Below are 15,010 nucleotides of genomic sequence, written 5' to 3' on the forward strand. Positions count from 1 at the left end.
CAACAGTTCCTCTGCCAAGGGTAGAGCTGCAGAGCAATACTGGAATTTTGGCTGGCTTGATCTTATGAAGGTCTTGTGCAGGTAAGCACAGTTGCTGTGAGTTGGTGTATGCAACAGCCCCGTCATGTCTAGAAGCTAGCATTTTGTAGCTCTCCTCCCATCTACTGATTCTTACACTCTTTGTGCCCTATTCTGAGATGTTCCCTGAGCCTCGGATGGTAGGAGGTTGATAAGATGACCATCCACAGCTGAGCACTCAGTTACTTACACTCAGCACTGTGACCGGTTATAAGTCTCTGCATTGATTACCAGCCATGGCAAAAAGGAAGCTTCTGTGCAAAGTTGAGAGTAGCACAGATCTATGACAGAAACATACATATCTAGACAGTATGACCATTTAGTAAAATGCAACAGTAGGTTCTACCCTGGGGTCTTCCAAAATCATGGGCTTTTGATCAGTATTATAACATTAGGTATGAAATCCTTTCTGGAGAGCAGGCCTCAGATTCAATCAGAAAGTGATTGGTTATCCCTGTAACAATTGTACCACTATTGGATCAGTGGGCACATCTTGCCAGGCATGTCAATATTGGTCCATTACTGGCTAAGACAGTTTTTCTCCCCCAGTATCCTTCATAGCACCATCTGGCACTGTTTAAACTTGCTGGCAGGGAGAGGGTTTCCGGGACATTCTGGGTTGATTACTTTATGTCTTGTATCCAAATTTAACTTTTAGTTCATTTTGAGAGTCAGGATTAAATCCCATTTTATAGTTGAGGAAACTGAGGCACAAAGAAGGCAACTAACTTCCACTGAAGCTACATAACCCACAAGCAGAAAACCAGGGACTTCAAGCCCGGCATCTGGCCCAGTACACCATGCTCCTGGTTTCTACTTTGTACTGAGCCCTGCTGACTTTGCCTCTGGAGTTTCCATGAGATGTTTGCAGCCTGGGCTACAGTGACAGTGTTTTGTGCTCTTGAAGCCATGATCACAGAGGAGCCAGCCTGGGACCCCAGAGAAGGTGGTCCTGTGACTCCCTTAAAGCCCTGCAACTTGTGTCAGAGGGTCTTAGCAAATTCTCTCTTCCCCCTCAGGAGCACAAGCGCAGGTCACATGTCCTTCCAAGATACTTGTGACTTCCTCATTCTCCTTCAGCCAGATGATAAAATAACACAATGTGGTTCTCTGGCTCCCAAAAACGTACTCTGCCAAACGAAGCCTATCTTAGGCTGCTGCTCTGAGACACACTAGTTCTCTCAAAGCAGCTGCTCTGTGCTTCAGATTTTGATGCTCCAGACAGACATCACTGTCCTGTCACACAGCAGCTCTGGTGACTGAAGATCATTGTGGTACACAGCTATTTAGTGGCTGGCATTACCTCCCTTTCCTGTCTCTAGTTTTTAAATAACTGAGATAAGGTTGAAATGGGCTCCAGAGAAGCAGCCCTTTCTCTATGTGTGGTCCTGTGATGGTCAGCCTTAACTGTCAACTTGTTGGAATTTAGAGCCACAACTTCTGGGTGTGTCTATGAGGGTGTTTCCAGGGAGAAAATTTAACTGATGTGGGAAGAGCCACCTTGCATGTAGGTGGCACCGTCACATGGGCTGGGCTCCCACAGTGAATACAAGGAGATGAGTTGGGCACCAGCATTCATTTCTCTCTGCTTCCCAACTATAGATGCAGTGTGACCAGCCACCACAAATTCCTGCCACCATGCCTTCTCTGCCATGATGGACTGTCCCCTCAAGCCATCAGTCCGAGTCACCCCTTCCTTCTTAAGCTACTTTGGGCAGGTATTTTGGAACAACAGTGACAAATGTAACTAATATAAGCTCTAAGGAGGCAATCTCTTTGTGGAGACCTGGGTAGCTCTGGTCTTAAAGCCACCAGGCTCCACTTCTTGGGATCCAAATTGGAGACCCTAGCAAGTGCCACTATAGCACATCAGAAGTTCTTTCTCTGTTGGTGTCAGTGAGGCCAAGACCCATCCTGTCTTTCCCCTCAGGCAGCTGGGGCTCATAGACCATCACACTGGTCTGTCCTCTTGTAAGAGGAGAGGACTAAGTAACACCCCCTAAGTTGCTAGAATGTTCTTACACCTCTATTCCTGGGGCAGAGACTGCTTCTGGGTCCCAGGCGTATTGGTGTAAGCAGCATGGCAGAGTACCTGGGCTTCACATTCCAAGTGATTCCAAATGATTCTCAATTATATCAAGTTGACAATTAACACTAACGATTACAGGACCTAAACAACCTATCTTCTTTCAGGAATGAGATGGAGATGAAATCTATGATGCATATAAATCCTTGTAACCTTGTAAGGGCTCCTTGGAGCAGGGATTGCCCCCCCCCCCCCGCCTGCCACAGCCATCTAGTGAGAATCTTCATTCCATCTTCCTGCAAGCCTGCACTGTTTTTTTTTTTTTTTTAAGATTTTATTTATTTATTATGTATACAACATTCTGCTTCCATGTATATTCGAACACCAGAAGAGGGCACCAGATCTCATAACGGATGGTTGTGAGCCACCATGCAGTTGCTGGGAATTGAACTCAGGACCTCTGAAAGAGCAGCCAGTGCTCTTAACCTGTGAGCCATCCCTCCAGCCCCAAGCCTGAACTGTTGTATGCACTCACCACAAGGTAGCTTTACAATGCCAGGAGGCAGGTACTGTTAGTTTAGAGGTGTGAACACCCAAATGAGTCAAGTGTATGCTCAAATCCAGAACTGGAAGTACTCATACACTCTATCTGGGATGTTGGCATCTCTTCCTTGAGAGCATTTGTTGACTTCTATAATTTGTCTTCCATAGCCATGATTGAAATATCTAGGCCAACTTAGAAATTATTCATCTTCATCTCATGGTTTTAGAGGTTTCAGCCCATTATCTCTTGTCCCCATTGTTCCTTGGCTCATAATGAGGCAGGACATCACAACAGGGAGCATGTGGTAGAGCAAGGGCACCCACCTCATGATGGACAGGAAACAGGAGGTTTGTCAGGAAAAGAGAGGGGACAAGGTATATTCTACTAGGGTATTGGTGAGCTGACCTGATTCCCTCCCATTAGACTTCACTCCGGTAAAGTTTGCAGTACCCACCAAAACAGCACCACCAACCGGGGACCTAGACTTCAACCTATGAGCCTATGGGGGACATTTTATATTTGAGCCATATCATTCATTTAGGTCATCACATCCTTCTAAGATGGTCTCAATTAAGAGCTGAAAGGAAGTATCTTAGCAGAAATTATGAATAAGGCATTAGGATCTGGTGTAGGAGGTAATAATAATGTTTATTGGGTACCTGCTATTCATTGATCCATGCTAGATATTATCACTCCACCTTATTATAGATGAAGATACTGGACCTAAGATGTATGTATTTGTCAAAGGCCACACAGTGGTGTCACAGTTAAGTGTAGATTCAACTGAAGATTCCTTGTGTATATGATCCTGCCTTCTTTGCCTCCTCTTGCCAATAAAGCCAGTGTTCTGAACACCAGCAGCCTCAGGTGTGGGGAGAGGGTACTGATGTTTCATCTTCTATGGTTACATGGAGAGGAGGCTTGAGGAAAAAGAATCAAGAATACTGTTACAGTGCATTAGCTATGAGACCAATTGTAGGATTACCTCAATCAAAGTAGAATGCATTTCAGAAATGGTGATTATAGTCAGGAATGTATATCACAATGGTTCATCCTTGGTTCCCATTGTGAGCAATAGAGTGGCTTGTCCTGTTTCTCCCCTGTTAAACTGAATATGAGCAACCTGGGGTCAAGGGTTACATCTTACACATATGTGTGGTAGGAGCTTAGGGATGGGAAGGAAGGAAAGAAGGAAGGAAGGAAGGAAGGAAGGGAAGGAGGGAGGGAGGGAGGGAAGGAAGGGAGGGAGGGAGGAAGGAGGGAAGAAAGAAAGGTTGACTGGCTGGATGATTGGATGGATAAATGGATGGTGCACACAGGGAAGGATGACTGGATGGATGGATGATTGGAAGCATGCCTGGATAGATGGATAGATGGATGGTCATGTGACAAGTTGGGTAACTGGATGGTTAGATTGAGGGGAGGAAGATATGAAAGGAGGGATAACACCAGGAAGGGAGGACTGAAGATGATGGTGCATGAATGGCTGGCTGGCTGAGAGGCATTTTACAAAGCACGACTGATACCCATTGTGTACTGCTCCACACTGTTGAAATGTGATGGTCTGAGAATAAGAACAGGGCTAAAGAGAGCAGGAAGTTCTGATGACTACGAACTTCTGACTTCTGGGAACTGGGTGGACACTAACAGGCTGATGGAGTCATGGTGGCCCTGGGCACATGGGAGCATACACTGGGGAGCAAGCCTTCAGGACTGCGGAGCAAAGAATGCTCCGTGCTGTGCACAGAGGGGCCACATGCCCAGCAGAAGTCCTTCCCCTCTCTCCCATGGCCTTAGGACTTGACACTGGAGGCATCATTTTCTTGTTAGTCCCCTGAGAATCTTTTTATTTTGTCTTAAAGAGTACAAATTCCCCTCCCAAGGGAGTCCCTGCCTGCTTTCCGGGTTACAGAAGAGAGACTGTGGATATAGTCAAACAATGTGCACCCACCTCCCACCCCTCCCCTGCTGTCAATCTTGTTGCTTTATCTGTGTTTATTTTTAAAGTCAGTCTGGGGAGTATTAGCTCCATTTGATGTTTATAAACATGAAGATCAGAGAAATGAAATATCTTCCCGGAGGTCACCCGACTGAGATTCCATGGCAGGTTCACCCAGCTCACACTGTTCACACTGACCCAGTAGGGTCCTCATCCCACTGTCACCCAGGGCCATCACAGAAACCACATTCCCCATACTTGCCTGGGCTAGACCTGGAGCTGTTCCTCAAGTGTCCTAGTCCAGACCTAGTCATGTGATATTGGGGATTTGAAGCTCATATGCCCTTCTATGACATCGGTCTATATTTATCCCTGTGTGCAGGAGCCTAGGAAACTATTGTGCACTCTTGGGAATTTATGAGTGAAATAAACATTTAAATGTTTCTATAAAATTTATTAGAGAGGAACAAAATGTGACCTGTTGCTTTTTATTGGAGTGAGCTTGCTGGAGGTGGCACAGCCCCACAGAGGTTGGCTGAGCCCCCAGGAGAAGATAGACCACTGAGGGGGCTGGGTCCACAGAATGGCAAGAGGGACAAGGACCCCAGGGCAGTTCTGCCCCAACCTGCTTCCCTCCTGCTGTGTGTTCTTTCCCATCTGGACTCAGGGCTTCTTGGAGGAAGAGGCATCTCCATGAGGAAGTGTGCAGCATAGAGGGCTAAGAGAATATTGTCTGAAGGACACTAGAAACCAGGGGCAGTGTCAATAAGACAAGCTGACAGGCAGAGAAGCTGTGCGGCACAGTGGGAAGGATGCTGCCGGTGTTTGGTGTGGCCCCCGGGCAAAGCAAGGGCCAACTGGACCCTCGTGGTCTGACTTCCCATCTTCTCGTTCTCCTTTCATGATTGCAGGAGTGTAGTGGGAATGAGTACCCCAATGTGTTGATGGGCACCTTGCAGAACTGATGGCTGACTGAGAGAACATGAGGGTTTGGGACAAGGCCAAGTGCAAGAGGTCTGAGGAGTTGGCCTTTTCCTGTGTGTCTGTGACCCATATGGGACTTCTGTTGTTTGAGAAGTTGGTGAGGGAGAAATGGAGCCAGCTGAAGATGACCTGGTAGGCTAAACTTCCTGGGAGTCACTGGCCAACAGAGTTTATGTGGCCAGATGTCTGAGTTGAGGTGCTTGTTGGCTCTGCTACCAGAAAGACCAATCTGATGTCTTAATGAACTCTTAATTTAGCTCTAAATTGTCAACCAGATCCAAGACCAAGAGCAACAGTTTCCTAGAAACTAAAATTCCAAAATGATAAACTTAGCCATGAAGGCAATACTAAGCACTTACTATAAGCCAGGGGCAGTTCCATAGCCTTTCCATCTGGGGCTAAGAGATTTGGTGAAAGAACATAGCTGATAGGTCCTTGAAAGATTGGGACACATATCCCCCTAAGTCTGTTTGCTATTCATTTGAAATTAAAATATAACTGGGAATCTTGTATTTTATTTGGAAATCCTATTTCTATCTCAGTTTGTTCATTTTTTAAGAATTTGTGTGTATGTGTGCTCTCAGGTTTCTCTAGCTAGTATTTTCTTATTGGTTATTTCTGGGAAGTAGTAAGAGTGTCAATGAATTAAAATAAAATCTCTTTTCTTAAGCATCAATGCATGCTTGGAATTTGTGAAAGCTCCACCACAATGATGGCAGAAAACATGTGATACAAGAGTAGAAAAATGAAATTTTAGCCAAGATACATCTCTTGGTCATCTGGGGATTCATATGAGAAGGGCTCTAAGTAAGGCAGACACAAAAAGACAATTTCCAGAGCTCAAATATTCAGCTGAGACAAAATCCTGTGCACATTATAGGAGTGCCTTCCTGTGGCAAGAGTCTCCTGTGAACAAGAACGCGAGAGTCAGGGAGATTTCAAACCTAAATGTCTTATACACCAGAAAGGCAGGCCAGGCTGAGCCACCCAAGAGGCCATAACAGAAGTGTTTGGGTTCATAGGCCTGAATGCATGAAACAGGCCAGGGTAGAATTTTTTATGCTACATATTTTTTATTTAATTTTTACAAAATTATAATTTCACATGTCAATCCCTTCTCCCTCTCCCCCTTTCCCCCAATTCCCCACCACCCCCCCACTCCCCACGGAGGGCAGGGCCCTCCACAGGAGCTCCCCAGGCTAGAATTTTTATGACCACAGTTCCTATACAGAAATATGGAGTTGAGATTGCTTATTACTTGGTTTCAAGGAATGCAGAAACCAAGGGGCTGGGGAGATGGCTCAGCAGTTAAGAGCACTGGCCGAGGACCTGGGTTTGATTCCTGACACCCACCCACATGGCAGCACACATCCTCACACAGGAGGGTGAAAGGGAGGAAGAGGGAGGGAGGACGAAGAGAGGAAGGGAGGGAGGGAGGGAGGGAGAGAGAGAGAGAGAGAAAGAGAGAGAGAGAGAACTGAGGTAGTCTATATGTTCATCTACTCACTTGTAGCCATATCACAATGTACCCCAATCAAAATATCACATCTTGAATATATGCAATTTCTATTTCTCAGTTATACTGCAATGAAGCTGAAACAGACAAACCAACCGAGCTGGTGACCTGTGGCAATGGCCTTGGGAGTCACACTGTGGGAAATGCTGCAGGTCCAAGGCCCTGCATGTTTCCCCCAGCCCAGGCCTAACTCCATTTGTGTTTGCTCTAAACCACCAGGACTCTCCCTCTGCAGGACCACTTTGCAGCCCTCCCACAATCATCCTGACGGGGGATACCAGTTCACCTGAAGGAGAAGCGGACAGAAACCTGATCAACAGGTACACAACCCAGGCAGATGATCAATATCTGTATTTCCAGAAAGACTTTCTTCTTCTCTGATAAAGACACTATCAAAGAGGACTGGGGACAGAGCTCACTTGGTAGCTTGCTTCTTGCCATGCTGTATGAAGCCCTGGGTTTGATTCCCAGGGTCATAAACTGGGTATGCTGGGGTATACCTGTAACCACAGCACTCAGGTAGAGACAGGAGAGCAGAAGTTCAAGGTCACCTTTGGCTACATGGGGAGTTCAAATCCAGCCTGGGATACAAGAACCTTATCTCAAAAATAAATATTATCAGGTAGCTTTTCAAAATGGGAAAGAGAATTTAGGATTATTTTCTCCATTATCTTCTTTCCCAAAATGATATACTTGCTCTTGGTTTGGCCCTGTGAGATTTTAGGAAAACACAAGACATCATAGCAGGGAAAATTCTCATGCTATCTGCCCAGGTATTCCCACACAAATCTGGAGGATATGAGTCTTTGACTATAGAATCTTGTTGTGGACAAACCACGTCCTCCTGCTGGATCAACATTACAGGGATGCCACTGCCCCTGTTTCTATCACCATTGGTCTAACCGGAATAAGGTTGTCTAGGTATCATGTTTAATAAAATTTAAAAGATAATTCTATGGAATGGGGTTCCAGGTTCATGGGAAGGTGCTGGCCTATCAAGTACAAGCCCTGGCTTTGACAGACAACACTACAGACATTAGTCAGAGGGTAATTCTCATACAACAGAGTGAGTATACATGTCAAAGCCTTCTTCACCCATGAATTAAGGGTAGAAGCAAAAGGGCAGAGTGAATACCAAGGAGGATGTAAGAAATGAATATGCATGTCTAATCAATATGGGAGGGGGTGGAAAAAGCCAAATAAAATTGTGAAGTTATATAAGACAGCTTCATGGGGCTGGGGAATCGGCACACACTGTTCTTACAGGAGACCTGAGTTCTCACCACTCAAAGTGGGTGGTTCACAACCATCTGTAACTCCAGCTCCAGGAAAATCAGATGCCTTGGCCTCTGCATGCATCTGCATACACATGCATACATAATTAAAAATAAATCTTTAAAAAGAGCTTTCTGTAGCCAGGCAGTGATGGCACACACCTTTAATCCCAGCACTCTGGAGGCAGAGGCAGGCAGATCTCCGTGAGTTCCAGGCCAGCCTGGTCTACAGAGTGAGGCCCAGGACAGCCAAGTCTACACAGCAAAGCCTTGTCTCAAAAAACCAAAACCAAACAAGCAAACAAAAAACCTTCATGTTTCAGGGCAGTGAAACCATGTTCTGATTTTCTCTCTCAAAAAGAGATCATTCGTGTCTCTACCAGCCCCTATGGATATTTTATGAGGTTTCCACAGGAAACCTACACAGTGGTAAAGTTTCATCCCTTGAGAGTGGGCTTGGATTCCTTGAGTGGGCACCAGAGTGACATAGAGACTTGCTGAGTCAGTGGTGCTCCCAGGGGCTCTGAGGTGGGAGACTGGAGTATGGCCTGGGAGTTCATGCTCCCAAAGTGACAGTCAGAGGACGCCTGAGTGTGCCCATAAGATGATGTTCTGGGGTGACACTGAGAGACTGTAATGGCAGCTCGTTTGTCCATCTCTGAGTAGATGTCCTAACAGGATGACTATGTCTTGTCTTTCAGAGCTCCCAGCCCCCACCGAAGGCTTTCCCACAGGCAATTGAAGGCTTCCACAGCTTCGCTGACTTCTGTGGGTAAGAGCTGGCTCAATATGAGGATGTGTTTAGCAGGCATGAGCTGGCTGCGCTTAGTCACACTCAGCCCTTTTCCTCTCCCCAAGCCCAGAGAGTAGAGGAGTTCAGCCTCTCCATGTTTGGGTCAAGAAGAAATGATGTCTAGTTTCAGTGTGAGAATGAAGAGGAAGATGAGGAAGTCAGCGAAGACAGGAAAGCTAAGCAGCACTGGGCTCAAGGGGCAGAATCATGGAGCTGTACTGGGGGCAGGTCAAGGTACAGGTGGGAGAGTGCCCACGTGAAAGGCTGGTGGCTATGATCCCCTGCTGGTTCCTCCTAATGTTTTTTCATACCTTCATGGGACCATTAAAGGACAAGGGTCACATAGACTTGGTCTTTGTATCCAGTGTTGATTACACTATAGAAAGGGATGGGGAAGTGAGCCCAGGAGTTGATAAAGGCCCATTCATGAGAGAACTAAGGAAACCAAGGTAAGAAGGGGCCAGCTTCTCCCAGGGGAGGGGAAGATGTGCGGATATTCCATGGAAAGTGGTGTTTGAGTTTCCCCTTAAAGAGATGGACACACAGGAGGGAGGGATGGCTCTTTAGGTGGAAGAAGAGATGTGGTAGGAAGCAGGAGCCACCCAGAGTACTATAGCAACCAAATGCCCAAATGCTGGGACTCGTATTGTGCCACAACGACTGCAAATCATGGAGCCGCCAACTGCCCCCCTCCCTGTCTTCCTTCACCACTGTTTTTTTCTCCTTCAGGGTCTATGGTTTCAGGTACTGGTGGGATCCAGGTCCTCAATTTGGGTTATTAGTTATTGTACCATTCCATCTCGTATCTCCTTTAACGTGTGAGCCGCCTCCTTGGGAAGACTTTTCACTCGTGGGAACAAACATCTGGCTGCACCTCCATGCTCACATTCATCTATGACATCCTTCTCCCTCTCAGCTCCCATGACTGCTTCTCACTAGCTTCATGTGGTCTTCCCTAGCCCATCCCTGTGGCTGCCTAGACGGCATTGTTTGACTAGCCAAAAGTGGTTTGGAACTCCCACTCAACCTTGCTCTTGAAGCAGAGTTGTGGGTGGGATGCCTAGCTCCTCCTGAGTCGTTTAACAGTGATTCAGAGGGTTTCCCCTGGTGAAAATGAAGAGCTACTCCTGGAAGAGGCATGAATGGAGGCAGGGGAGGCAGACTGGGAGCTAACCACAGAAGGTCTGGAGTTGGGACAAGGTCTTGCAAGGAGGATGTAGGGCCAGCACAGTTGGTGACCTGTTTAGATGTGACACTGGGAACTCTGAGGCAGGAGAACAGCATGATCAGACATGGCTACTGGAAATGTCACTCTGTAGACAATAGACCATGGGGCAGAGAGATTGGTTTGAAGCCAGGGGCTTTTCAGGGGGCTGATGTAATTGTTCAAGTAAGAGCTTATGAGCAGGAATAGAATTGGGGAAAGTCCTAGGGACACTTATAGGTAAATGCTATGCCTTGGCCAGGTTTGGACATGGAAACTGAGGAGGAAGGAGTGCCTGGAGTGACCATTATTCCTTGAGCACCTGGCAAGAAGATAATGCCACCCACTCAACTCGTCTAGAGCACTTCTGGAGAAGGGGTAGTTTGGGGAAGGATGAGCGGCAGAAAGAGAAAGGTGGCCATCGGATTGCAGCTGGGGCTTGGGACACAGCGTTGAGCTTTATCCCTAGCTACACATTGACTAACTACCTTGTAAAGAAACAGCATTAAAGCAGGACTCCCTTTAAAGAGATATTAGGACAACTGTGGGAACCAAAGCATACTTCATGAACCTTTCTGATAGGCTACAAGCTAGAGGAGCTAGGCCTACTGAGGAAGCCACTGTCTGCCCCCATGCCCTCCATCCTGACATGGGCATAGAGCTGAGTTCTGAGGTGACAGAGCCTCTAAGGTGAGTTGACTCTTGCTGGGAGCTCATTCACTTTCTACAGACCCCACGGGACATGTCATTGACCTGGTAAATGACCAGCTGCCGGACATCAGCATCTCAGAGGAGGACAAGAAGAAAAACCTGGCGCTTCTGGAAGAAGCCAAGTCGGTGAGTGAGCGATTCCTGACCCGCCGCGGGAGGAAATCAAGGAGCAGCCCCGGAGACTCCCCGTCAGGTAGGGCAGGACCAGCAGCAGGGCAGGTAGCTGCCCTGAGCCCCCTGAGGCCAGGCTGAGGGGAGGGAGGGGAGGACCAGGCCTCAGCTGCAAAGGGGACCTTGTTTCTGAGAGGGTGGTCTTCAGGTGGCCTGTCCCCTTTGCTTCCAGGTTCTAGAATGCCTAAGCCTGGCAGAGATGACCCCTCAAGAAGCCATTGTGCTCAGCTTCCAGAGTTCCAAAACATCTAGCCAGCTCCATCTCCAAGAACTCTCCTAGGCTCTGCTTTTAGACCTTCCCCATGTGTGGACAAATGTTATTGCATATGATACCATGTTCTTATTTGGTTTCAGCATCTCTCCTTTATAAATGCCTAAGTCTTTAGCTCTCATGCAGAGAAACCCTGTACAATCCCCATGTGCACAAACCCTTTTGTGGCCCTGCACAACAGAGTCTGTCTAACATTCCCACCCTCCCTATGAAGACCCTGCTCTATGGTGGGCATCTCCCCAGCAAAGGTCTGAGGAGGCTGTCTGGGTTCCCTCACCCTCATCTCCCATTCTGGAAAAGAGACAGACCTTGAGGGAATTTCTGGGCTAAAGAGATGATTTTCCTGGGACCCTCTGCCATGCTGTACCGTGGTCCTCTCCTTCCTGAGTGCAAAGATGAAATGCATTTTAGACTAGTCCAAATGACCTTGGAGGACAAGAAGAGTGTTTGAAATCAGAGTGGTCCTATAGCATCTATAAAGTGCAGCCTTGTGTGCTTTTCCTGTCAAATAATGCCAAGTTCACAGTTTCTGCAAAGTTCTCTGAAGTCAGGTCCAGCAGGCTAAGGAATGTGACCCTACATATTGAAAATTACCTGAGGGTCCCTCTGCTGGGCTGGCCATAGCAGAAGTTGAGTTGTAAGAGGAGCCTTATATGGCATTCCAGAACCAGCCTCTGACCTTGACAAGGCAGTCTGGGTTCCCATGGATGGAATCTCCCTGAGAGGATCATTTCTTAGGTGGAAGAAGTCCTAGCCCTTCATGAATGCCAGCCAGGTGTTGTTTGTTTCCACAGCTGTTTCCCCAAACCTCAGCCCTGGAGCTTCTCCTGCACCTTCCAGGAGCTGTTCGCTCACTATCTCCACACCACCAGGTGAGGCTGACTCTGCTCTGCCCCAATGGGGGCAGATATACAGGCTTTGAGGAGTGGGAATAGTATGGCAGACAGCAAGAGACAGGCTGAGTGAGGATAGGGCCGAGGTCACAGGAAGGCAACTATGATGGGTGTTCTGTGCAGAGAAAGACCATCACAGATTATTTTGAATTCTCTTGTTTGGACCACTATGAGTTTCATTTGTTCTTGTGCTTCCGGGGGTTGAACCTAGGTCCTCACACATACTGGGTAAGCACTGAGCTACATCTCCAAGCCTCGTATGCATTTCAGTTTCTTCCTTTCTGGGCTGTGTCCAGAGCCGCACCCTCAGGCATCAGAGTACCACGGTGGGCAGCCTGCCCTCGTCAGTGCTGGAGGGCAAGCCCAGGATCCTACATTCACAGATGCTTCCTGATTATCAAACCTTGAGGTCCCCCATGACTCAGTTTCCTTATTTGGTTTCTATGGTGATTTAATGTTGGCAGGTGAGCAACAACCATGTTTTGGTTGCCAGATCTTACAACAGAGGGCTCAAAGAGGTTTGTGTTGTTGGTGTGTTGTATGCATGTGTGTCGGAGATGGGTGAATCGATGTTAAAGTGACAAGTATGGGGCTAGGTGATGGGGCATCACTTACCTCCGCTGGCCCATTGCAGGTTTCGACACATGCAGTGGCCCACAGCCCCCTTTGCCGGGAGGACCACCACAGGTAACAACACACCTGTGTGCTTCTTCTAGGCCAGCAGATCTCTTGTTCCTAACTAATCCCTGGACCCTCCTTAACCCCTGAATGAGGGAGGTGCTGGGGAGAGGGCAGCATTTGCACCCTGCTAGGCTTCAGGAGGAAGCAGGCCTCTTTCCACTGCTGCTGACCTGTGTTTTCTTCCTCAGCAAAAGGGGCATGAGGCCGCCATCTCCTCACCTCACCTCGGAGAGCCTGTAAGTTTGTGCTTTGCAATGATTTGAATGTGGGGAATGTGGTCTCAGTAGCCTAGGCCGGCCCCTGAGCAGCCCACAGATGTGTGGACATGGATGTGAGTAGAAGGTGGTGCCAGGGCGAGCAGAAGACTCCTCTCTTATGAGATGGAAGCCTGAGAGGGAAAGAGGTAAGGCAGGCCCCATAAGGGTTGTCTGCACCCCCAAATCCATCCGGTCAGACATAAGAGCTGCTCCTCTCAGCTCCAGAGAAGTTGCAGGGAATCTGGGACTCTCATACTCCATTTGCATATCTATAAATAGGCCTCTTGTCAAGGTCTGAGTCCCCTCAGCCTGCTTCCAGGTCCCCATTCTACCTTGTCTCTTTCAGAATGTCTCCAAAGGGCTAGCTGACCGGAAGCAGAATGACCAGAGGAAAGTGTCTCAAGGCAGACTGGCTCCTCGCTCTCCCACAGCAGAGAAATCCAAAGAACTTACAGTAGAACAAAAAGAGAACTTTGATCCCCTTCAGCATCCAGAGGCCACACCCATGGCTCAGGCTTCTGGAGCAAGCATCAGTGGGAAAATGGCCCTGAACAGCCCCCAGCCTGGCCCTGCTGAGATGGAGCTCGGGAGGCAGCTTCTGAAGACAGCCAGGGAAGGCAGTCCTCTGCCCAGAGGCACAGCCCAAGCCTCAGGAGGAACTGGCTCTCCACTTCCCCAGGGACAAGGCTCTGCTGGAGAGCCTGTGGGGCACAAGGCTGGCTCCAAAGCTGAGCTACGGTCCCCTGTGTCCCGGCCTCCCTTGATACGAGGAGTTTCCTGGGACAGCAGCCCTGAAGAACCTGGTCCCCTGCTGCAGAAGGTACTTGCCAAGCTGCCTCTGTCAGAGGAAGAGAAGCGGTTTCCAGGCAAAGCCAAGCCAGCCAAGCCACCTGGGCTCAAAGACTTCCAGATACAAGTACAGCCAGTGCGCATGCAGAAACTGACCAAGCTCCGGGAGGTGGGTTCCTGCCCGGCCGCACAGTGTGTGCACACCAGATCCCCCATGTGCTATAGACTTTCGCACCCAGGATCGGCCCTGGGACAGGGCAGCTTTGACCTCAAGGAGTTCCAAATTTCTTGACTCTGAGAAGCTGGTCCCATCAGTATCACATCTCCATAGCAGCAGCTTCGGGTGCCTTTTGCTCTGCTAATAGATAGAAGTCCACCCAAGACAAGTGGTCACACTTAGCCACACTTCAGGGGAAGTTGGCCATATGGATTTCTTATCCTGCACTGTCTTCCTCCTCCAGCTAGAAATGGTGACAAGAGCCTTTGATGGACTATCTTGCCATACCTAGAATTGGGCAGACCAGGATAAACGTGCTTTTCTTTTGTAATGGCATCTAGCCTGTCTTCCTGATACCTATTAACCAAGATTCTTAGACCCAAGAACCACTACGACAATGTTAGACTTACAGTTAGGGTTAGGGGTTAGGGGTTAGGAGTTAGGGGTTAGGGGTTGGGGGTGGGGGCTAGGGTTAAGGGGCTGCTTTTCCATGATGGATTTCATCTAGTGTCCATGGTATCCTCAACTTCCATTGGTCATCAAACTAGAAACAGTGGTCAGTCAAGGGGCTGCCCTGCTATACAATGAGTGACTGTGGAGGAGCACGAGGAGGCCAGATTGTAAAAGGGAGGGATTAGCTAGATAAGAAAAAAGAAAAGTCC

General features: G+C 48.1%; 1 protein-coding gene across 1 annotated transcript in view; it reads left to right on the forward strand.

The window, feature by feature from the left end:
- The window catches only part of Irag1 (inositol 1,4,5-triphosphate receptor associated 1), a 148,393-nt gene that overhangs the window by 86,797 nt on the left and 46,586 nt on the right, over nucleotides 1-15,010 (forward strand). Inside the window, exons 3-9 of the mRNA XM_035442290.1 lie at nucleotides 7,307-7,407; nucleotides 9,063-9,133; nucleotides 11,089-11,262; nucleotides 12,306-12,383; nucleotides 13,039-13,091; nucleotides 13,274-13,321; nucleotides 13,689-14,300. Of these exons, the coding sequence (XP_035298181.1) occupies nucleotides 7,307-7,407; nucleotides 9,063-9,133; nucleotides 11,089-11,262; nucleotides 12,306-12,383; nucleotides 13,039-13,091; nucleotides 13,274-13,321; nucleotides 13,689-14,300 (1,137 nt within the window). The remainder of the gene's footprint in view (nucleotides 1-7,306; nucleotides 7,408-9,062; nucleotides 9,134-11,088; nucleotides 11,263-12,305; nucleotides 12,384-13,038; nucleotides 13,092-13,273; nucleotides 13,322-13,688; nucleotides 14,301-15,010) is intronic.

Source organism: Cricetulus griseus, chromosome 3, assembly GCF_003668045.3.
Source record: "Cricetulus griseus strain 17A/GY chromosome 3, alternate assembly CriGri-PICRH-1.0, whole genome shotgun sequence".
Taxonomy (NCBI): Eukaryota; Metazoa; Chordata; class Mammalia; order Rodentia; family Cricetidae; genus Cricetulus; species Cricetulus griseus.